This window comes from Alligator sinensis, unplaced genomic scaffold, assembly GCF_000455745.1.
Source record: "Alligator sinensis unplaced genomic scaffold, ASM45574v1 scaffold814_1, whole genome shotgun sequence".
Taxonomy (NCBI): Eukaryota; Metazoa; Chordata; order Crocodylia; family Alligatoridae; genus Alligator; species Alligator sinensis.
This window is the reverse complement of record NW_005842352.1, coordinates 501,207-526,880: the sequence shown is the minus strand read 5'-3', so window position 1 is coordinate 526,880 and position 25,674 is coordinate 501,207. Positions and strand designations below refer to the sequence as shown.

General features: G+C 42.4%; 1 protein-coding gene across 1 annotated transcript in view; it reads right to left on the bottom strand.

The window, feature by feature from the left end:
- The window catches only part of FBN1 (fibrillin 1), a 242,811-nt gene that overhangs the window by 155,031 nt on the left and 62,106 nt on the right, over positions 1-25,674 (bottom strand). The window contains 1 exon segment of the mRNA XM_014522437.2: positions 25,009-25,029. Coding sequence (XP_014377923.2) covers positions 25,009-25,029 — 21 coding nt within the window.

Sequence of the window (25,674 nt, the reverse complement as noted above, 5' to 3'; positions counted from 1 at the left end):
CCGGCCTGGCCACATCTCTTTTGAAGTGCGGCACCCAGTACTGGATGCAGTACTCCAACTGCGGCCTGACCAAAGTTACATAGAGGGGGAGTATCGCATCTCTGGACCGGCTTGAGATGCACCTTTGGATGCATGACAAGGTATGGCTGGCCTTTCTGGCTGCGGTCTGGCATTGGCAGCTCATGTTCATCTTGGAGTCAATAATGACTCCAAGATCTCTTTCCGCCTCTGTGCTTTCAAGAGGGGAACTCCCCAGCCTGTATGTATGCTGTGGATTCCTTCTCCCCAGGTGCAGCACCCTGCATTTGTCTACGATGAACCCCATCCTATTCTCGTCTGCCCACTTTTGTAGTCTGTCTAAATCTAGTTGCAGCCTCTCTCTCCCTTCAAGTGTGTCCACCTTGCCCCACATCTTAGTTTAAGTGATCAGAAACTAGTTTAAACCTGTAACAGCACATAAGTTCAGTGCACATAAACCAGTTTCAAAATGGCTGAAACTGGTTTAAGATAAACCTGGTTGAATGTAGTATCAGACTTAACTGATTTGGGTCAAAGCAGTTTATGCAATGTCTATCCCAAACCCCTTCCTGGTTTAAATTAAACTAGAGTCCCCCCGCATCCCAGATGCTTTGCAGCAGTGGGCTGTCTGCTGGAGCAGACCAAGGTTGGCCCCCGGCCCTCCCCTTTTAGTCACAGCATTATCACTGCTCCAGCTGGCTGAGGAATTGCAGTGGCTGCCAGGTTTCCCCCTGCCCCTCGGATGGTCTCATCAGGGATCCCCCCTCCTTCCCTGGCCACCCCCCGCCCCACCTCCTCAGCTCACCACTATGGAAGGAAAGGGAGGGCTGCTGTAGCACCACCCCCAGCTTCTCTCCTACGGCAGGGACCTGGCATCTGGCCATGCCCCACCCCCCATGCTAGCTACTGCTGAGAGGTGTCTGTATGGGTCTCCAACTTCACTGGAACAAAGGGCAGACAGCTAGTGGCTCGCAAATGCACCCTGAAGATAAGAAGAGCTTTAAACTAATGAGAGAGATGTTTTCTTATGTAGGGCTTGATGGGCTGATAAATTTTGTCCTGACAAACAACCTGCTGGCTGCAATCTGTCAGTCTTCAAGAGGGGACAGAGAAAGGTGCTAGAAATGACCTGGTTTGCAGACAAAGAAGCAGGGAGAGGGAGATTGAAAAGCTCAGCATCATCGACAGATGCAGGGTCTGGCAAAACCCTCACCCCTTGAGCGGTCCTGCAGCACCCCCTGGCTTCTAGCCTGAGCCACTGAAGGCATGTGCCTACATTTCTGGAATGATAAGGGAATGTCTATCCACCTCCAAATCAGTTCAAACTTTGCAGGTTAGACTAACTTGCAAAGACTGAATCAATTCAGGCTCAGGCTTTTTGAATGTCTGTCCCTAGCCTTAGTTATTATGAAATGAACCATGCACATGCAAGCATCTCTATAAATTAAAAAAAAAAAAAAATCAAGCTTAGTTACAACTGGCCAGAAAAGTCATAACTTTATGCCTTTTTCCATAACTTGTTTCCTTTAGTGAATAAATAAGCTAGTACTTAGGGTGTATTTATGGTGTCTAAGTACATGGGGGAAGTTAAAATCAGTTTCCACAGTTAATTTCCTCTCATGAGATCCCTTTCTGTGAGCAACTGTGCCAATGAAATTTGATCACTCAAATATTCACAGAATGCCAACATAAAAAGGGGCAAGGCTGAAGTGAGCCGTGTTAAAAATTAATTGGATATTTATGGACCTTTTTGTCTGCAGCATACAACTATTTCAGATGGTCCCCAAACCAAAACTCCCTGATCTTAAGCACTCCCAACCTTTGGGGGAATTCAGCTATAGATCTGGATCCACTTTGCAGCTCAGTTTCATCTCTAGTAATAACATCAGGAGGTCTTTTCATCAGATTGAATCAAGTTTATTTTAAATATCTATCACAGTACTTAAAATAATACTGATAAAAGAGCTAGGTTAGGTTTGTTTCCACAACTGTTGTTTTCAAAGTGGTCTCAAGGGATGAAATCTACATGAAGTTTACTAAGGACAATTTTCACTGTTATACACACATGCGCAGTACCAAGGCCCTAAATAAAACATGCCTACAGCTGTACTGATGGCACGTGGAACACATCTGCTTTTATTTGTTTACGGTAGGGCAGGCTGCTCGACTAACAGACAGAGTTAAACTATGATGTTAATAAAATATTAGTAGCCTTTATTATGTCCAATTCTCCAAGGGCAACAAAAAATAGTGGCACTGCCATTCTTCTACTGTCTCATGCATATCCCAGGACCATACTGGAAGCTCAAGGTGAGCTTATTCTCCATCAAGAGACCAAAAGTTTCTCTCAGAGCCACTGCTTCCCAGGACAGAAAATCTTATGCTGTAAGAACTTCACAGCTTTGCTGTGCTCCTAGATGTCTGAACTGAAATGCATATCACTTGCTTGTACCCAGCTTAACAAGTAACACGAATTGCCTTGTATTAGCAACCTGCCCTACTTCAATTTTTGTCATCTCCAAATCTTATCAGCCATGATTTTGGTTTTTTTCACCAAGTCATTGATAAAAATATTAAATTGTGTAGACTGAAGCACTGGCCCCACTAGAAATACAGGCACTCAATGATTCCCTGTTAGCAATTACATATTGAGACATATTACTTAGCCAATTTTTAATCAATTTTGTGGGTGAAGTTCTCTTGTGCATCACTGACCATACAAGTGCAGCATTAAACTATTTGTTCAGAGCTTAGATTACTAGGAAGGAGCCAGTGGAGTGGCAGGAAGGGATCATTATTTCACTGTGTAAAGGAAACTCTTACACTGTATGTAGCAGCTACAGACAGATCAGCCTTTCTGTCCTGGATGTCTTCTCATGTATATGCTGTTTTGCTGATTTCAGTCATATCAATAAAATCCCAGTATCCTGAGCAATCAGGCATCAGTGCTGGATAATCAACTCACCACAGATTCAAATCACCCTTTGGTAGCAACATATGCAAATCTAAAAGAAGCCATTGATTCTGTCAACAGAAACACTCTTCGCCCTTCCTTAAATGCAATTCTTCACCTTTTTGCAAGATTTCCCCCCTTGTTTTTAATGGGAACATCTAAATGCCAGGAAAAAATATATATCATAAAGAGATTCATTCAGAAGTATGCATTCATACATGACAACCAATAAACCCTTGCCTCCAGTTTGATTCTTCTTTCTCCAACAAGGACCTGGTCCAGAGGCTACCAAAATTAACTGGATTCCTTGAATTGACTTCAGTAAGTTTTGGAAAAGTTTTAAAACGTACTGATGCTATACAAGACGAAGGCTAAAGAAAAGAAAGTAGAAGGTGTTCCATTCAGAGTATCAGGCAAGGAAATCCTAATTGTGTAACAAGAAAAAACTTTTCCTTTACTCAAAATATTCACATTCCTAAAAAATGTTTCTTTTTCATAGATCAGGCTGGTTTCAAAATGGGTAACAAACCCTATGCCTTCTGCCACAAATCACTGAACAACCAAACTCACATTCTACACATATCCCTATCTTACATACGGAAGTCTTATTGAGCTCATTCAAGTCCACATACCTGCTTTCAGTAGTAAAGCTCAAGGTGAGAGAGACTGAATGATAAAGCAAGATTTGAGAACAGAGCTGATAGAAAAATATGGGGAAAAAAACATTATTAAAGAAATCAAAAGTTCTCCACAGGAAGTTTTCAAATGAAATATTGAAAACATTTGACCCTTGAAAATTAGCAAAATGTTTTTGCAAAAAAAATTTTCAACTTTACAGAAAATGTTTCTGAAAATATAAATATTATTCTTCAGCATTTGTACAGCACCCAGCTTAACAGGAGATGCTCTGTAGCTTGTCAGACTGTCATTATTCAAGACAGGACATTTCACTGTTATGTCACACCTCAACCACGTGGTCCAATTGGCCTTTCAACTGGATGGGAGCTTTGATCTTTTCTGACTTTTCATGCCATGTAGCTATTAGTTTTTTGCATAAGGCAAATAACTTCCATTAGCATTTGCATGCCACTGGCAAGAGGATGGAAACTATAAAAAACATTTTTTGATGTCATACAGAGTCAAAAAGAATAATGAAATCAAAGGAATTAAGCCAATATACAGGCGATAGTTCAATGAAAGCGTCGCTTCTATTCTAACCAATGTCACCAAATAAATAATTCTACTTAGCTCCCTAAAAGGTCCCTTATGTTTGTAAAACTATCACACAGGATGCTGAAATATGCATCACTGGCTGGCTTAAATCAAAACACAGAACAACAACAAAAAATGATAACCGGTCCAAGCAAAGGCTGGGAAGGACTGATGGGACTCTGAATACTCAAATATATGCAACAACCACAACAGTGAATAAGGGCTAGCGTTACAAGGTGCATGGTTCAGGGGCTAGAACCCAGATGCAGGGGGTAGAGGGAATAGCCTGCCTACCTAAGAGCACTGAGCCTGCAGACGGGGATGACTGGCTGACCCTAGGGGAAGTTAAAAGCTCCCAGGGAGGTTAGCTGAGGGAAAGACAAGAGACTCATATGCTGAGAGAAAAGCCCAAAGCGTGAGTTGCCTCTCTCTCTAGGTCTGAGAAAAGACCAGAAGGTGTACTTTTGTTTGTTATTTGCACATTAGCTTTTGTTGTTGTTTGCTTTGTTTGGGCAGGGATAAGCTTTCCAAATGTAAAACAAGCAGACTGGAAATTAAAACTAAGAGCTGATTGGCCTTTATGAAGATCTGGCCCCTGGACTGGGCTAAAGGAGACACAACCTGTTACAGGTTACTACTCAGTCTTTAAGTACTCATATAATGTTCAACTGTACTTGCAAACAAAAATGGTTAGCATTTTTAAATTTTAAAATACTATTTAAGCACTACTTTCAATTAATAAAGCCAGGATTATAAAATTGATATAAGCAGATAACTCCTGTTATATTTAAGTGGATGGGAATTCTCAGGTAAGGAGTTCACCCATAGAATACAATGGTTCAAATGAAGGACCTGACCTTGTGAGATGAGAAGCACCTGCTGAGGGGGTCTGACATACCATCCACTCCTATTAAAGTAAATTAGAATTGAGGGAGCCCAGGATCACATGGGACTAAGCCATAAAAGGCAACACTTATCATGGTAATATCACATTACTTGAATAGGAAAATATCATGTCTTGCCATACGGAGATATGTATCATGATAAAAATGAATGCTGCCTTTTCAGTTCACAGGACTGAATCTAGTTAGAATCCCATGCCAAATCACTGGATGAGCAAAAAACAAAAACAAAAACCCATGACACTGCTTGGAAGGATGGAACATTCAACAGCTGTTCAACATTCGATATGGGTAAGTTCTTCATGACCCCCAAACAAGAGCCAAAATTGCTGTGTAACTTAAACTACCCTCAGAAATGCAATTGCCACTTTCCCCTTTCTTCAATGGAACAGAAAAGGGGGGAAATATTCATTTATCATGCAGAGTAAGATATGGATATGCTACATGGGCGGTTGATCGAATAAATTCTACACTCAATTCATCACTGCAGCCTAGGTGAGTTTTGTTACTGAACTCCACTTCCTTTTTTTCCCTTTTTTATGTCCTTGTGCCAAGCTATTTAGCAGAATTTGCATATTTGTTCGAACCAAAGAGGCTGCCCTGTGAGCACTTCTGTTGCGGCCTTGAACTTGTGACTTCTGGACTGTCAACCTTATGACTTATTTAGCATGTGGAATATGCACTACACAGAACCATAACCATTTGTCAACATGGGGTGTGTAGTAGGCTTTTTGCACACAACCCTACCAAGCATTATCCAATACTCTTCTAATGCTTAGAGCGAGGTGGTTAGCCATGTTAGTCTGAAGTTGGGGGACTACCTTGAGATGGTCATCAGTTTCCAGGAGGGGTTGGAAGTCATTAATGATGTATTCAACTGCATCTACTCTGATTCCTCTGACTGAGATGCATACCTTGGGTGTTCGGAGCAAGGATTCCTACATTTATACTACAACCCCAAAACTAGCCACTGAAGTCAATAGAGCCAGACTCAGACCTACAATGCCAACCCCATGACAAGACCTGAAGAATCTCTCTTGTCACCTACAGCTTCCCAGGCTGAACACATCATTAATGACCTCCAATCCCTCCTGGAAAATGATGAGTATCTCAAGACAGCTCTGAGGGACAAGTCTGTTCTGGCTTACAAGGCAGCTCCCCCAACCTCAAACAACGTGTCTCCAGCAACAAACTACCTAACTCCTATTCGCATCAAGCCACCAGGTCTTGCAATGGATTCAGATGCTTGCTGTGCCTCCTCATCAACACAGACCACATTATCACTGAACCAAACAATGCAGGTTATAACATTCACCTGCCCTTCCACAGATGTCACATACTGTATTTACTCAAATCCAAGATGAGGTCCCCACCCTTCAAAATGGGAAAAAGAAACCTGGTCTTAGATTAGGAGGTGACTGCTATGGCTCCACCTCTGGCTCTAGTGCTGTGGTTTGAGCTGCTATGTGCCACATAGTGTAAGTGGTGGTAGAGGATGGGGGCAGATGACAAGAGGGGCAAGCAGCATGGAGGCAGGCACTGAGGGGGAACAAGTGGCCAAGGGAGGACATAGGGCAGGGGGTAAACACCAGGGACACAGGCACTGGGCGAGGAGAGAAGGAAGTCGAATGGAGGCAAACAGGCGGGAATGGGCAGGGGACAAGCTCCCTGCTCTCCCAGTGCTACTTTCTCCATCACAGGGACGAGGGGGACAAATGTAAGATTACCGCCAATAATTAGCTTCTATACATAAATTATAACATCTTAAATTTGAAGTTGTCTTTGATTTGGGTAAGAACAGTATTTCCTACTCACAGTGCCTCTCTTCTGCCTACATAGCATAGCTAGGAAGATCTCTACATGAAAAAAATGAATGTACAGGCAATCCTCGGACTTACAAGCCAATTGGTTCTTGAAAACCGCGCCTTAAGTCAAAATGTTGTAATTCAGAACCAATGCTCTCATAAGAAACAATGTTATAAATGTGGGATTGGTTCCTGAACCAAGGCCCAATACCCTATTTTTACCAAAAATACCCCAGAATTTTGTACTCAATCAATTATAGATGAGTAACATAGCTACATTAATGTAATATTGTAAATAGCAATCGTATTGATTTGGAAGGACTTCTCTGAGGTGACTTTGCTGGACTTGTTGAAGGGCTCTTGGTTGGTCTTTTTGAAGGTTCTTGGCTGGAGTCTTCTCAGGAGTCTTGGCTGCGGGTTTTTCTGGAGTCTTGTCTGCTTTCTTAAAGAAAGTGTCCAAGGAAGTTTGGACAGATGTTCTCCAGGGAGTTGAGCGATGCAGCAAATTTGTTCACTGGCATGGCATCGCATCAGATCAAGCATTGTAAAGTCAAAACTGATGTCATAAAGTTGAAACAGGGTGTCAATTTGTAAACGTTGTAAGTGCGAAACATTGTAACTCGAAACGTTGTAAGTCAAGGACTGCCTTTACGCTGATCTAACGTCAGTTTCAAAAAGACACAGAAGCTCTGGCTGAACCCTTTAACCTTGGACGTTCTGTCACTGACCTCAAAGTAGCTGATCTTAGACAACAAAACTTTGAAAGTGAAACTTGGACAAGACATCAGCCACAGGCTGGATTGTGTTCAGCATGGTCTCAACAGAGACTTTCGATTCTTATCCTATTACCTGGACCAGCTTTTATAACCCCATGGGTTCCTCAATATGTTAACTACTTTGTCTATCCCTTTTGATCTCTTCAACCCACCTTCATCTTTCTCAGTAGTGCCCCCTCTTCTCTTCCTCCTTTCCCTATTCTTTGTATTTAAATGACTATATTCCTTTATTTATTACCCCTCATCTATGCAAACTGATTCATAGCATCTGACAAAGTAGGCTGCAACCAAGGAGAGCTTTTGCCTTTCTGAACAAGTTACTCTTTAAGGTGCCACTCTGCCCTGCCTTCTTCAGATTCATGTCTGGTTAAGTACTTACCTAGTCAATGTCTGGAAGTCTTGAACTGAAGACTATCCTGCCATGAGTCCTGTTGTGCTGGAAAGTCCTTCTAGCCCAATGCAACTCAATATATGATCATTCATTTTTACTTCTAATATACACTCCTCACAGAAAGCAGAAAAACCCTCTTATTTTAGCTACCAAAGGTTCTGCCTCATTTTAGTCACTATTGTCTCTTTCCTGATCCCAAAAAAACAACTGCAGGGAAGCCACAAAATTATGTAAATTCAACTACCAACCTCTCCTTATTGCTGAGCCAAGGTTTTATGAAAAAAAAACCCATAAACAAAAGAAGAAGGAATGTGTGTATATATATGACAGGGAAGATCATAACATGCCTCTTTCCAGCAGGCAATTTATGCTGTGACTGAGATACGGTCAGACTGCATTCTAAAGATTACTGAGAGGCTGTGGACTGCCGGGACAGAGATAGATGGGTAGAAATTGAGTGCATAAATTCTAAAATAACAATTTTAGTAAATTCTAGCATAACAATGGACAGTAAAAAAAACCCCAAAGTGTTAGGATTTGTGACTATAGGCAGGACACATAAGTTTCTTTAAGTATAGAGCCCTATTATTTTTAAATAGTACGCTTCACACATATACCCCTCCCTCCCAAAAGGTCAGTGCAAGCTATTATGCAGCACTACCCAGGAAACAGAAAGCATCATATTGCTACAACTCTTTTATGTTCACCAAATTATGTGCTGTACTTAGGTAGCACTTGCCATCATTATAGTGTCATAGACTCAACTGATAATCCTCACCAGCACCCCATAGAGTAGATATTCTTATCCCCAACTGGAAAAATTGAAAAATCAGATGACCTGACCTTCCACAGCAAATCTGTGGCAGACCTGGTATTCAACAGCTCCTGACTGCCAACCTCATGTTCTGCCTTCCACCTCTCATCATTGAGGCTGCTGTATTGTATGGAGTTGTTTCAATAGTGGATTAGACCACATGGCAAGAAGAATCTCAACCAATCACTCAGAAAAAACCCAATACATTCATTATCCCTTTTCAGGGGACACGCAAATGCCATTTAAAGACTACTGGCATCCAAACACAAAACTTTTTTTTCTACATGGACCATTTCCTCATAAAGTTACTCACTGTTTAACACTCCCAGTCCTCTCCCCACATACATGCTCAATTACACATTCTAGTCAGGCCCCAAATGTGTCATCACTGGAAAGTCCATGGCAGAGCCAGGAGGGGACTTTCAAGAAAAAAAGAAAAGAAAAAAAAAAAACTGTAAATGTTTTTAATAATATTTCTTACAATGTTTAGTTGTCTCTCATTATTTTCCCCAGTCATGTAATGATCATCATCATGCTGGCATATACAGTACTTGCAATAAACAGCTTTCACTGTTATTGTATTGCTGTATTTGACTTCTTCACTTAATCAACAACAAAAGTTGTTTACTACTCCATATACCCTAGCTCCATGAATATTATCCCCTAGTTCTGAACTTCATGATCCAATTTCTCCATGCCTTCTCCACCTTTGCTTGTTTCTTGTATTGTAGTCATATATTGCTTTGCTGGCACAGTTCACCCTAAATTTATTTTCCATTCCGTAAGCTTCTTCACAAATCCGTCTCAACAAGATGATCTGTTTAACATGTCTATCTAGCAAATGCTATCATGTTTTCCTGGGGTACTAGTTAAAGAACAGAACTTTTAAATAACAGATTAATAACCACATAAACCTAATTTTATCTTTTATCAGCTGCATTTGATGTACAGAACCTCTCAGACTGACCATTTTAAAAAGTATTTTGGCAATCCACATTCAAGAACAAATATACAACTCTTTCCATGCCAGTTTTGTTCTTGCAACTGACCCACTTCTCGGAGTCTGTAACTGAAAAGTAATAACATTGAAGTAATAAAATAAAAAAAAAATAATGTTAAAAATTATTATAGAACGAGAGTGATTTGTTGCACACATTTTAATCCAACAAGCAGACTAAGCATTTCACCAAAATCAAGGCTTTAGCTCTGTTGTTCCCAATTATGTGCGGCAGCAGTCCAAATACAGAAAATTGTTACCACATTTTATTCTTTTCCGTGATGAAGAAAACAGTAAGCAATGCAGCTAAATGGAGAAGAACTTCTCATTTCTGAATAATCAGTTACCTGACAGATCCTCCCCCCTGCTTTCCTGTCAGATTGAAAAGGAATTCTCTATTATAGATTTTTATTTTTCAATTCTTCTTGAAAGATAATAATGAGGAATGATGATGATGAAATAAAATTTTTAACTGATTCCCCCCCCTCCTCCCACTTCTGCAAAGAAAGTAACAAACTTTAGTTACATATTTACTGTTGAGCCTGGATGATTATTAAGAAGAATGGGTTCAATTTAAACGCTTTGGAAGTTCCACTTAAAAAGAACAAGTTGGCTGCAGTTTATTACTTCTTTTAAAAAAGTTTTTAAAAGTGCCACGTTATAGAAACTTGTCTAACATACCACAGAGTATTAACTGTTGAACAGCAAGATAAAGGCAATGCTACTGGACCAGTTCTTGAGTTCAATTTTCTATTTATCTCCAAAGGACCCTGAAAATAAGAGTATTTAGGCATCTAAAGGCAATTCAACCAGGGGAAAAAAACATATCATACTAAGGGAAGAAATGCTCTTACACGGTCTCTAACATCCACAATTTAAAGGGATACTTTCCCCTTTTTTAAAAAGGGGGTTGGGATTGTAAACTATATTGCAAATAGGAATGTTATCTTCAATTCTTTGTTTTAAATATAAATAATCCTTATCAACCCTTTATGAAGCCAAACACAACTGCACTACATTAGGGACAGACCCAGCCCAGAAATATGAAGAGTTATACATAAAAGGGAAGGTGAGGAGAAGGGTACTAGCCATCTTCAATTCAAGATAAGTGACATGCAAAAAGCAAACATACAAGAGGAATAGTGGAAAAGAAATTAAAATATCTGTAGTTCAGATGCGATAATTTAAGGTGACAGTAGCAAGTTCAGTAAAAGAAGGGCCTGGGGAGGGTACAGGGTGCGAAGGGGGTTGAAATATATGTAGCTTTTGTGGTACTGACTCAACTTCTAAACTTCTGGCAGGACCCTAACAATGTAATAAGAGCAACTGCCAACCTCTCCTTACCCCTAATAATGGCTGCCAAGAAATAGATGGCTCATGAGAAGAAAATCCTCTCCTTTTTTACCATGAGAGAACAGCATCAGCACCTATGGGAAATTATGCCTCTGGAAAAGCTTCATTTATGCAGATGTGAAGGGCATGAAGTTTATACTGGGGTGTGGACTCTCTCACATACAGCAGCTCAACCCTCCATAGCACTTACAAAGATTTTCACATGCAGATCTTAGCCTCTGCAATATTTTTGTTTAGTCATAGATTTAAATTTCCTGGAAGTTTAGAGTGCCTCATTATTCAGACTTCAAAATTACCATGGCTGTAAGTAATACAGTTATTCTTTTGTTCAAGATAGTAATACATCATTTTGTTCTATAGCTGATTGGCCAAAAGCACAAAAAGACCTATTTGAAGACAACAATAAACTATATACAATATTTTGTGTTATCTTCTTAATAATGACTTTGTATGCTTTGTGCACTAGACAACTCAAAAAGTCTCAGGTCCACATCTTGCAAATTTAACCTGAAAAGTACACTAGCATCCCAGTCACCTCTGTGATACACAAAACACTGGTGAAACAGCACTTATTTAACAGGAACACTCTACAACAGCTTGTGTTACATGGTAAAACCAGAATCTCAATTAAAAGGTCACAGTCAAAGTCCAGAGTTCCTCCAGTGGTTAGGTAGGCCAGTTGGCTAGTATAAGTAAGAAATACCATAGTTTCATAGTTGGTAGGGTCAGAAGGGACCCCCTGCCATGGGCAGGAAAGAGTCTATCTAGCCTCCTTTTGAAGATCCCCAGAGTAGGAGCGAGCACCACTTCCCTTGGAAGTTGGTTCTAGATCCTAGCCACCCTGACTGTGAAGTAGTGCATCCTGATATCTAGCCTGAATCTACCCTCTGTCAACTTATGGCCGTTATTCCTTGTTACTCCCAGTAGTGCTTGGGGGAACAGGGACTCTCCCATTGCCTGCTGGTCCCCCTTGGCCAGTTTATAGATGGCCACCAGATCCCCTCTCAGCCTTCTCTTGTGGAGGCTGAACAGACTCAGGTCTCATAGCCTCTCCTCGTAGGGCCTGCCCCGCTGCCCCCATATCATGCGGGTGGCCCTCCTCTGGACCCTCTCCATGTTGTCCACATCCCTCCTGAAGTGCGGTGCCCAGAACTGGATGCAGTACTCCAGTTGCAGCCTGACCAATGTCGCATACACAGGGAGGATCACCTCCTTGGCCCTGGCTGTGATGCATCTGTGGATACATGACAAGGTTAGCCTATTGGCTGCGTCCCCACATTGGCGGCCCATGTTCATCTTGGAGTCTGTAATGATTCCAAGATCCTTTTTGGCCTCTGTGATGATGAGAAGGGAGTTCCCCAGCCTGTAGGTATGCTGCTGGTTCTTTCTCCCTATGTGCAGTATCCTGCACTTGTCAGTATTGAATCCCATCTTATTCTCTTCTGTCTCCCCCTGTAACCTGTCCAGATCCAATTGCAGCCTGTCCCTCCCTTCTAGCATGCCCACTTCTTGACACATCTTAGTGTCATCTGTGAATCTGAACAAGGTGCTTTTCATCCCCTGGTCCAAGTTGCTGATGATGATGTTGAACAGTGCGGGCCTGAGGACCGAGCCCTGGGGGACCCCACTGCCCACATCCCTCCAGGTCAAAAATGACCCGTCCATTACCACTCTCTGGGTGTGGCCCTCCAGCCAACTGGCAAACCATATGACTATGTAGGCAGCAACACCACAATCTCCTAATTTTTTAACGACAATGGGGTGAGAGACAGTGTTGAAGGCCTTCCTAAAGTCCAGAAAGACTATGTCCACCAGTTCCTTCAGCCATTGACACATTAGGAAGTGATGCAGTTAGCACTTTGTCTGGCCACCTTTGTCTCCCCAGTCCAAAGAAACAGGCAAACACTAACAGCTGGGTCAGCTGGGGGCCAAACAGCCTCTGGCATAAATCCAATCACTCTTCCACCATGTCTCACAATCTCAATCAAACTGGTGCTAATCTGGGAAACTTCACTGACATCAGCAGTCTTATTGGGTGCATCTACACGTGAAATTAATTCTACTGAATACACTCAGTTGCAAACTGCAGTTCATGACAGTTTATTCTTCCCGGGTGCCGTGTTTACATGTGTGCCTAGGAGTGCAGCATGTTTAGCCAGGTTGGGGCAGCCCCGGTTGGCAAAGGGCCTTGGGGGGGTCAGCATGCCAGCCTAGGGCTTCTCCAACTTGACTCAGCATGCTGTGGAGGGAGTGGCTCGGGCACAAGGGTGCTTCACTGCAGGGCTAGCCAGCAGGCCGTTCCTGCACCGAAGCACCCTTGTGCCCCAGCCAGCCCCAACACGTGCATTGCAGAGCACCAAATAACACTGCCATAGGATAGTACTTGTGCTGACAAGTACTAACCTATGGAGGTATTTATTAAATTTACTGTGACCTAATAGGGCCGCCTGCGTAGATGCTGGGTGCATCTACATATTCACTAATGCACTTTTGATACCGCACATTAAATTTAGTACCTCTTAAATAAATGCGCATTAGTCTGCCCTAATGCACAGTAGTAAAGCGCATGCTTTTTTAGTGACGCTTAACGTGCAGTAACCTATTTTTACTGTGCATTAGTGAATTAGCATGGTTTTTGATGCAATGCTTTAATGCACAGTAAAAATAGGCTACTGTGCATTAAAAAGTGCACATGTAACTGTGCCCGCTGAGATTTTACCATGGAGCTAATTAGGGAACTGCAGTAAACATCTTGTGTAGATGTACCCATTCTGTATTCACAAGAGTGTAACTTGAAATCAAAGCTGGAGCTCATAGTTCAAGTATTTTGCAATTAATGTATATTATAATAGCACACAGGTGACATTCAAAGTTCATTACTATTGACACTGAGATCTGATGACACTGTTTCTCACCCCATTCTCATAAAAAAACTAGGCAACTGCGGCCTACACAGTCAGATGGATGGCAAATTGGCTGGATGGTCGCACCCAGAGAGTGGTGGTGGATGGGTCGTTTTCGTGGTGGGGAATTTTTGACCTGGAGAGATGTGGGCAGTGGAGTTCCCCAGGGCTCAGTCCTGGGGCCTGTGCTATTCAACATCTTTATCAGTGACTTGGAGGTGGGCGTGGAAAGCACGCTGTCCAAATTCAATGATGACACCAAGATGTGGGGAGAAGTAGGCACACTGGAGGGGAGGGACAGAATCCAGCTAGATCTACACAGGGTACAGAGATGGGCAGATGAAAATAGGATGGAATTCAATGCAGACAAGTGCAAGGTGCTGCATCTAGGGAGAAAGACCTGCAACATACCTATAAGCTGGGGAACACCCTTCTCAACAACACAGGGGCTGAAAGGGATCTTGGAGTCATTGTTGACTCCAGGATGGACATGAGCTGCCGATGCGAGGAAGCAGTCAGTAAAGCTAACCGCACATTGTCGTGCATCTACAGATGCATCACAAGCAGGTCCAGGGTGGTGATCCTTCCCCTCTATGTGACGCTGGTCAGGTCGCAGTTGGAGTACTGCATCCAGTTCTGGGCACAGCATTTCAAGAGGGATGTGGCTAGCCTTGAGAGGGTCCAGAGGAGGGCCATTCGCATGGTCAGGGCCTGGCAGCAGGCCAGGCCCTATGAAGATAGACTAAAGGGCCTGAATCTATTCAGCCTCCACAAGAGAAGACTGAGAGGGGATCTGGTGGCCGTCTATAAACTCACGAAGAGGGGGAGGAGGCAGAAAATAGGTGAGGCTCTGTTTCCCCGGGCACCACCTGGGATAACAAGGAATAACAGCCACAAATTGATTGAGAGCAGGTTCAGGCTTGATATCAGGAGACATTACTTTACAATGAGAGCTGCCAGGCTCTGGAATGGGCTCCCAAGGGAGGTGGTGCTCTCCCCTAACTTGGGGATCTTCAAAAGGAGGTTGGATAGATATCTGGATGAGGTATTATGATCCCAGCAGTTGTTCCTGCCCAGGGCAGGGGGTCAGACTTGACGATCTATTCAGGTCCCTTCCGACCCTAGAAACTATGAAAGTATGAGAAAAAGGTATGAAATTAATTCATGTATCCAATAAATATAGTAACGGGTATATTTCTTCATGTGTTTTTGTGTTGCCTGATAATATTCTATGAAACACTAAATTGCGCTGACAGCATAGAATGCACAGAGAAACAACTGATTTCAACCCATGTTGATGTAGTTGTCATTAAATTCAAAGATAAAATCATTTTTTTCCTAAGTAGTAATCAGATACCAAGCTAGCCAAAAAATCTTAAATCAGGAAAAAAACAAAAATCAGAATCCCTGGCCACAGGCAGTTACCTATTTAGGAGTCAAATTTTATCCTTAAATGTAAGCTAATCTAGGGGAAGGGTTTTACTGAACTCTCTGGGTGGCAGGTTAATAAAGACCACAGGTTTTCAGTGTTTTTTTAAACCTGAGGTATTGTTTCAAGTGGAATGACAAGTCTTCCTTAAGTTTTAGGATTTTTAATGTATATGATAGATAAAAATGGCAGGCTTCTTGCTTTTACTCAATATATCAACATTTCTACATTCTTAGCATATTGTTGAAAATTTCCATTTGTGATGATGTAATTTGCTTTTCTTTTATGTTAGCTCTCTGGATGTGTGTCTAATTTAACAAGTACAGCAAAACTAGACTGGGAGCTCTTAACTAGAGCTAGACCAGGAATTCTTAAGTCAGCTCATGGAGGTAGTTAGGTCAAAGGACATGGTCATCATGGGTGACCTGAACTTTCCAGACATCTGCTGGGAAGAGCAGTCAGCCAGGTCTGACCACTCACGTAGGTTCCTAGCCAAAATACAGGACCTCCACCTAACCCAGGAGGTGCACAGCCCCACCAAGGGAGACGCCTTGTTGGATCTGGTCCTGGCCACGGGCAATGACCTGGTGAGGGGTCTGTGGGTGCTCGACCACCTGGGGGACAATGATCATCGCCTGCTGGAATTCACCATCCAGCGCAAGGTGGCAAAGGCCTGCAGCAAGGCAGCAGCCCTGGACTTCAGGAGGGTGGATTTCAATGAGGTAAGGAGAATAGTCGGGGAGGCACTGAGGTCCCGGAGGGGAGGGGAGTCGGGTGTCCAAGAAGAGTGGTCATTCCTTAAGGAGACAATCCTCCAAGCCCAAAGGGAGGTAATCCCAACATGGATCAAAGGGGGCAAGAGGCGCAAAAGCCCCCATGGCTCACCAAAAGCATATGGGAACATTTCCTAGCTAAAAAGGAGGCGTACACCCAATGAAAGGGAGGGGCCATCACCAATACCTCGGTTGCTTAGGGCTGTAGGGGGGCAGTCAGGAAGGCCAAGGCGGAGATGGAACTGGGACTAGTTGTCCATGATCCAGGTAGCAAGAACTCCTTTTTTAAATACTTTGGGGGCAAAAAGAAGGTACTGGGTAATGTGGGGCCTCTGCAGGACACACTTGGAAATCTGGTCGTCACACCAGACAGCAAAGGTAACCTATTTAACAATTTCTTTGCCTCCATTTTTCTGAGCAGGGACCGGGTCACCCCCCTCACCAAGACCCCGTAGGACCCAGGGGAGGCGCACCCAGACCTAGAGTCAGTGAGGAACTAGTCTGGGAACTTCTGGAGGGACTGGACGTATTTAAATCAGCAGGTCCTGATAATCTCCACCCCAGAGTGCTGAGGGAATTAGCAGAGGTCATTGCAGGACCCCTGGCACAGCTTTACGAGAACTCGTGGTGCTCTGATGGTGCCAGAGGACTGGAAAAGGGCCAATGTGGTTCCCATTTTCAAAAAAGGGAGGAAGGAGGACCCAGGAAACTATAGGCCAGTCAGTCTTACCTCAGTCCTGGGTAAGCTTTTAGAGAGAATTATCCTGACACATGTCTGCGAGGGGCCAACAGGGGAGATTATGCTTAGGGGCAACTAACATGGGTTCATTAGAGGCAGGTCCTGTCAGACCAACCTGGTGGCCTTCTATGACCAGGTCACAAAATCCTTAGACGCAGGGGTAGCAGTGGACGTAGTCTTTCTGGACTTTAGGAAGACCTTCAACACTGTCTCTCACCCCATTCTCATTAAAAAACTAGGGGACTGTGGCGTTGACACCTACACAGTCAGATGGGTCACTAACTGGCTGGAGGGCCGCACCCAGAGAGTGGTGGTGGACAGGTCTTATTCGACCTGGAGGGATGTGGGCAGTGGGGTCCCCCAGGGCTCGGTCCTCAGGCCTGCTGTGTTCAACATCTTCATCAGCGACTTGGACAGTGGTGTAAAAAGCACCATTCAAATTCACAGATGACACTAAGATGTGGGGAGAAGTGGGCACGCTAGAGGAGAGGGTCAGGCTGCAATCAGACCTAGACAGGTTACCAGGGTGGGCGGATGAGAACAGGATGAGTTTCAGCACTGATAAGTGCAAGGTACTGCACCTGGGGGGGAAGAACCAGCAGCACACCTACAGGCTGGGGAACTCCCTTCTCGTCAGTGCAGAGGCAGAAAAGGATCTTGGAGTCATTATTGATGCCAAAATGAACATGGGCCAACAGTGTGGGGACGTGGTCAGTAAGGTCAACCGTACCTTGTCATGCATCCACAGATGCATCTCAAGCAAGTCCAAGGAGGTGATCCTCCCCCTCTATGCAGCACTGGTCAGGCCGCAGTTGGAGTACTGCATCTAGTTCTGGGCACCGCACTTCAGGAGGGATGTGGACAACATGGAGAGGGTCCAGAGGAGGGCCACTCACATGATCAGGTGGCAGCAGAGCAGGCCCTACAAGGAGAGGCTAAGGGACCTGATCCTGTTCAGCCTCCACAAGAGAAGGCTGAGGGGGGATCTAGTGGTCGTTTACAAACTAGTCAGGGGGAACCAGCAGGCATTGGGAGAGTCCCTGCTCCCCCGAGCACTACCAAGAGTGACAAGAAATAACTGTCACAAGCTGGCAGAGGGTAGATTCAGGCTAGATATCAGGAGGCGCTACTTCACTGTCAGGGAGGCTAGGATCTGGAACCAACTTCCAAGGGAAGTGGTGCTCGCTCCTACCCTGGGGGTCTTTAAAAGGAGGCTGGATGAACACCTAGCCGGGATCATCTGACCCCAGTACTTTTTCCTGCCATGGCAGAGGGTCAGACTTGATGATCTGCTCAGGTCCCTTCTGACCCTACCAACTACAAAACTATTATTGAGCTAAGCATTCATAAACATCAGCTCATCTACCTTCTGATGGCAAGTTAGTTTCCAAGACTCCATTTGACCCATATCTGGTGCCAGTAAATTTTAAGACCCAAATAACTGTATGGGTTAACTGGCACTGTATTTTATTTCATATCCTAACAATTACAGTTGTTATAGATGACTGATATAGACAAAGATTTTTAAAAGGCCCTAGTAATTTGGGATACACCAGTTTTTAAAATGCTCATCTTTAGAAATCTGAATGAAATCCCTGCACTAATTATGAGCCAAAAGCCAAGCACCCATCAGGCTTCAGTGGGACAGAATTTCATGTGATGCAACCAGAATTGTCTCAACACCTCCCTCCCCCAAACAAAAAAAACCCAAATCCACCCTAAACAAAAGGCTCTTTTTGAAAATACGGTTCATACTGGCTCAACTGTAAAATGACACATACAAGTTGTATTTTACGAATTAACTCTCCCTGGGGAATAGTGTACAAGTCTTGGAAACCTTAATTTGTACTGAGTGGTACTTTACATTATTCAAAGTACAGTATTGGAAGATTCCAAGGTAGTTATTTTGGACATCCCCTGGCTGAAAAATAAGTCTTCTCTCACCTTCACACTGTGTGTTCCAAGAGCTCCTTCAAAGCTGAACTTTTTATTTGTTGCCATGACGATCATTTAAATGTATCAATGTAAATATGTAGAACATCTGGAACTAATGAAGTCAAGAAGTTGTTCCAGAACAGTGGTGCTCCCAGAATCCATATCAATGAGAACAAATAAATAGGAACCCTTTTTCTTTTTCTTTGGGGGGGAGGGGGAGAGGAGGAACAGAGGGGAAGTGAAGGGGCGCGGAAAGAGACCTGGAGCTCATGAAATGAACCAGGTTGTCAGCTAAAAGTTAATTACTACAGTGCCATGAACTTCAGAGTTCTGTTCATTCTTTGCATTCTTAAGCATAATAGTATTACTTTCACACAAAAACATGTGATTCCTATTGAAATAGAAGAAATACATGGGAAAACTGTTTCCCCTATTTCATTATCTCTGCATTAGTTGGGGTGCAAGTTACTTAAATAAAAGCTTTGGTTTTACTAAGATATTGCAGATATAAATAGAATCTTATCACATTGAAGAAAAAAACCCTAGAAATCCTTTTACTGTTGTTTAGAATCACCCAGGTATAAGTCAATCTGCTGCAAACCTCACCAACTCCCAATGAGGAAGTACTTACCACTTGAGTAGTGGGGGGCCTTAATATGTCTCCCCACCTGCCCTCTCTTTTTCCAGGGCAACATAACAAGATATAACATACTATTTAACCAGCCAGGATGCATCACAGCTAATACACCAAGATAAATGAGCAAGAGCAGATATTTAAAACAAAACTTACTTGAAAACATAGGAGGGAAGAGTGAATTTAAAATACATATAAATCCTTGGTAGTATATTAAATTTACCATGGTTAAATGTATAATTCATGGCCTCTTCTCTAACCCATTTATAGATGGCAGCATGTCATGTAAACTTTACAAAGCTGTTACTTCTGTGACGGGCTCGCTGGTAATGATTTGGCTCAGGGGTTTTGAAAGGGTAAAAGAGGACTGAGGGCTTGGAATTCCCTTTCCTCTCCAATCAGGCCCCAAAGACTCACCCTCTGTGTCCCCTGATTGGCCCCTTGGGTCACCTGGAGGGGGATAAAAGCAGCAGCGCAGTTGACCCAGGGAAGACAAGGGAGGGACCACAAGGAAGGAGTTTCGAAGAGCTGGCAAGAGCTGGGCCAGCAGGGCGGGAGCAGTTGGCCCAGAAGAACCTGAAGGAGTGGGACCTGCAGGCAGCAGTGGGACCCTCAGCAGCACAGCATGCAGCCGGCAGGAGAGGCTCCCTAGCTGGGCTCCAGGATCCCCCTACGAGAGGCTGCAGCCAGCAGGAGAGGCTCCTTAGCTCCAGCAAGAGGCCAGGAAGCTTGACATAAGACAGGGGCTCTTGGAAGGTCAAAACCCCTAGCAGCTTGGAGCAGTACCTGCACTGGTGGCTGTGTAGTAGAGTTTCTCCCTACCACATGGGAAATCCAAGGTCAAGTCCCAGCTGGGATGAATTGGGGTCAGTGAAGTGGTAGGGAGAAATTCTTGTTGCAGTGGAAAGGGGTCATTGCGTTTTCCCTCTTCCCCCTCCAGGTACCTAGGCCCTATATTTCTTGTTATTTGACATTTTGTATTTTGTGCCTTTTATATTTTGCCAACCAGTATTGTTTGTTCTGCTGTTTGTGTTTTATATTTTGTTAAACCTGTCTTTTGTCAACTGGATGAATATGATGCGTATGATTGTAAGTGCCTAACCTTTATTGAATCCTGCCCCCTCAGAGTGTTGTAGTGTCCCCTATACCCCTTTGGTATACACTTGGGTAAGACTCTGCTTCAAATTTCCGGTGTGCCCTTAGACAAGTGACTTAAACTTTCTGTGCTTCAGTTATCCATCTATAACATTGGGTAAATACCACTTCCTTTACCAGCAGGCCCTTATTGGTTTGGTCTATTTAAACTGTAAGATCTTTGGGGCAGAGGTCTGAGTTTCTATAGTTCTTGGCACAAATGTGACACCAATCTCAGCCTTGATCTCTAGACCCTACTGTAATAAAAATAATAACTTCCAAGTAAACCTTTTTCTTGCTAAGAACCTCTAACTTTCTATGCACGGTTGGTTTTCAGCTTCTAGTCAAAGCCCATAGGAATTACTTCTTGAAGGTTTCTGTGTTGTGCAAGAGTTTCAGCAATAGAACACATTCCACAGAGGAATTCATGTGCAGTCAATTAGACAGTCTAATTAATTTTCCAACTCAATAGATTCCATGAACAATTTTTACACAGAAATGTACCTAATCAGGGCATATATGAAATATACAATCCATGAAATATCAGAATCTTTCTTGAGCAGGGTATATGGTATGGTATTCCTGCAAAGCAACGTGCTGATGCATGGGGATAATGCCTATGAGATTCATACTTCTCAAACAAGAGGAAAATGAACACATTAGGGAGAAATAAGAGCTTTTCCCAATAGATTTGTCTTTAAGGACCAGTGCCTTAATTATTGTTACTCATTATATCACTAACGCATTGAGAATAAAGAGCATATATTGGGGAAAGGTAGTACAGGCAATGCTGGGGGGAAAAAGATCAAAGAAAAGGGGTTAGAAAGCAAATTGGAAGAAAAGAGGGCTAGAGAGTATTGACTGGATTTATGGAGCTTTCAGCCAGAGGTCAAGTGACTTTTAGGACACAGCTACAAAGGGCTGCAGTCCTTAATCACACACCAAGTGGGAGCTTTGCCTGAGTAACAAGTGAAAAACAAATGAGTTTGAAATAAATGGAAAAGGAACCATCTATGTAATTCAACCCCTTCTTTCAATCAGGGACATTTTTTTTTAAATACCAGGTTCTTCAGCATATTTCTATTTAACTACCATGTATTTTGCCTGTACTTCCTTTCCCATCATTGTCATCACAGCTCCCCCTCCCCCTTGTTCCACACTGGCATAATGAAGTGTTTTTGAGACCACACTTATAATTGTGATGTCCAAAACAGTGAGCTGTGCCATTGCTAAAAGAATCCTGGGGGAGATGGAAGTTGATTATAAAGGACAGACCTATACTGGATCATCCACAAAGATGGGGAAAAAAATATGTGACATAACACAATACCTTAACAGAGTTTTTTTTATCAAATACATTACTGTCCAGGACTCAAACAGCCACGACACTCATGAAAAATAAAGGTCTATAACAAAGGAAAAAACGAACAAAACAATTTGCAAAAGCCACCAAAATAACACCATCTCTACTCTCCCATACAAAGCAGTAGTAACAGTATCTTGTCCTTTTTAAATTAAAATTGTTATTAAGTTAGTTCTCAGTGCATGAAATGGCATGGTAGCAGTTCTGGGGTAAGAACCATAGGGCTATGTTCAGGGAAAAGGCAGGAGAGGAAAGACGTTAGAGGACAGGTATGAAGAAAACAGGGATAAGAAGGAAATAAAGCCAGAAAGAACAAAGGATAGAGATGTAACGGCAGAAAGGGAAGGGATGGATCAAAGCTAATACAGCAAGTGGGAAGGTAGTAGATGAGAGTGAAGAGAGGAACAATGGGATGAGGAGACCAATGAAGGAAAAGGTTGCGGGGTGGGAGGGTTGAAGGGCCAAGCAGCTTGAGAGAGAAGGGCCAGCCAACCAGGAGAGAGAGGTCTGCCAGGAAAAGCCAGCCAACCAACTAGTTAAAAAGGAAGCCCAGCCAGCCAGCTAAGAGAGAACGGCCAGCCAAACAAAGCCAGCCAGCTAAGATGAGAATCTGAATAGTAAGTTAAATCCAACAAGTCTCGGTTCCACTCTGGGAGCACAGTGACCTGCCTTAAGTGATGTGGTTTGTAGAGAGGGGAAGGAAAAGGCAGGGCTCAATCCACACTTTGACCAGCAGAAAGATTCAAGAAAAGCATGAAAATTTTACTACACTATGATGAGTGGCTCATTGACATAATGGACTAGAATATCTCATCTGGCATTTTTCTCTGAAATATCCTGTACTAGCTAGCACTAGGCGACCACATATGAATAAACAAAGTTACATAAATTACAGCTATTAACCTCATATTTTCCAAAAAGACCTTTACCATCTGTACACAGTTGATTTTCTCATTCTTTTTGGCCTAATTTTCTCAAGATGATACAGTCCAAATGTTCTGCCCTGATATTATTCTCATAGTTCATTGTCATAGTCTTCCAGTAGGGAAAATAAAACTACACCAAAAACAAACAGTCAAATGAAGTAAGAGTTAATGGACTGAAAACTACATCAGGAATAGTTTAATCCAGCTGCCGTGTTGACATATGCCTTAAAACTACATAATCCCCCACCTACCCACCTCAAACACACAAAATGCAGTAAATCACCATGAAAACGGAAAACTAGAGATTTTAAATGGATTTGAAACACTTCAGTTCTCACATAAATATATATTTTAAAACAATGAAAGCATAGGAATATGCCATTAATAAAAATCATACAAGCCTCAAACCACATATACATATGGCATGGATGATGGCTGACACATTATATTAAAGTGCACAACTCCAACAACTCAGATCTGATTGTTAATACACAGATACTTAAAACCAGTACTATCAGTATATATGCAGGTGCAATTACAGTAACAGTGCACCTTATCGTCTAGAGTTCTGGTCATCTCCAACTGGCCACTGCATTTGTTTCTTATTCCAAATTATGAAAATGCCCACCATAATACTGACCACATAAGTGCTAAGGAATTCTGTAGTTAGCTTACATTGCTCCAATCTCATGCATGGCTATCAGGTGTATAAAAACGATGTTAGGGAAAACTGGCTGGTGATCAACCTAATACTGTTTGGGACTGGACTGTAACAAGAAAAGCCAAGGACTAGTGCCTGTTTTCATACAGATATAACTATTTTGCAAAGGGTTTTTTTTAACCCAAAAGCAGTTAAAATCAATGTAACCCCAACCATAGCGTGGATATGGTTATATTGCTATAAATATGTTTTATACTGATTGTAATGCACTCCATACACACCAAACAGTCATGCTGATTTTACCTATTTCTAGGAATAAACTATCGGTATAAGACACACTTTGACCAATACAACTGTCTCTGTCAGAGGAGGCTGAACCAATAACTATTCTATCCTCAAACTGAAAAAACTGCAATGTACAAAAATGTAATGAAAGACTGTTCCCCTTTAATGTTGCATTACATATCACCTAAGGATCTTGAGTTATAATATCTTATAAATCCATTAGCATCAAGAGAGTAATTGTTCAACAAGGGAACAAAGATAGCCTTCCCCCCCACAAATATTTATCCTTTGAGAACTTTAGTAGCTAGTATCATCTTATTTCAAAGATCTGAGTTTTATTCCTACCTCTGCTACTAAACCAATGCAGAACCATGAGAAACCCATTTCACTTCCCATGCAACACTAAGGTGATTCAGAGCCCCTTCTTAAATGCTTTGGAAACGGCAAATAAAAAGTGAAATTCAAAGGGCAAAAGTCTGAACACTTTCTAATTTCTTTTTAATCATGAAAAGGCAATACAGAGCTTTTTTAAAAATAAAATAAACATTTAAAAACATAAAAAACTCCATTTCAAGATATGATAGTAGTAAATCTCCCTTGTTTCCTTGTCTATCTGTGCCCTTTAGAAAAGTCTGTCTGTTGCAATTTGGCATAGGTGTGAGGCATATAGTGAGATAACAGATGTTCCCATTAAGAAAGCAGGAATCACAAAATAAACAGAAACAAGGTAACTCTGCGACTGAAATCACTGCGTTTAAGGTGTCATTTCCTTCTGGATAAAAAGTCTGATCCAAAGCCTATTAAAGTTGATGTGAATCTTTTTCTATTAACTTCAATGGACTTTGAATTAAGCCCCAGTGTTTAGTAGCTGGGAACCTGTTATATTCAGATCCAACTCTCTCACCCCCTTCAGCCAATAAAGAGTCACAGCTGAGAGACTGGATATTATGCCTTCTAGAAGCCAATTTTTATCTGGGATTTAAGGTAAGAAAATATTTAAGTTACCTGATGTACCAAACCTGGTGACTTCCCATCAGTGACAGAAGGAGAGGGGGTAAAAAGGAAAACAAAATAGAGTTAACCAATGGTAAACCAGAACTGTTAACAGCAGAGTTAAAGAGGGCAAAACATACAGAAAACAGTACAATACAGTTAAAAAATCCTCTGTGGTAGCACTGACATTTTCCTAAACTACAAGGTTTAGCAGACAGAGCGCCAATTTAAGCTTGTACTTGAAAAAAAATAGGAAACATTTTCTTTTCATTTTTAATAGAAGGGACACATTTTGGGATCGAGGTGACCACAGATATATACACATCACTCCAAGAATGTTAACAGCAGAACAGACTATTTTGACTAGTGCCCAAAGTCACAGCTGCCTCTACATCAGCACTGTGAGAAAAGATTTAAGTGGCTCAGGGGAAAAAAAATCCAAAAAATCTTCTCATGAAACACCAGAAAGCCCATAATTTGGGCACTTCAGTGGCAGAGGAAATTATCTTCCCATTTATCAGTTAGGTTGCACCATATCCAAAAGCATGAATGATGACTTCCTAGAAAATATGTCTGTTACCCCCATCATTCCTGTTAGGAGTGTGGTTTAGGGACTATAATGAACCCTAATTTTAATAATTAAGCCTCAATTTTCATGCCATATATCTAATAAATTAG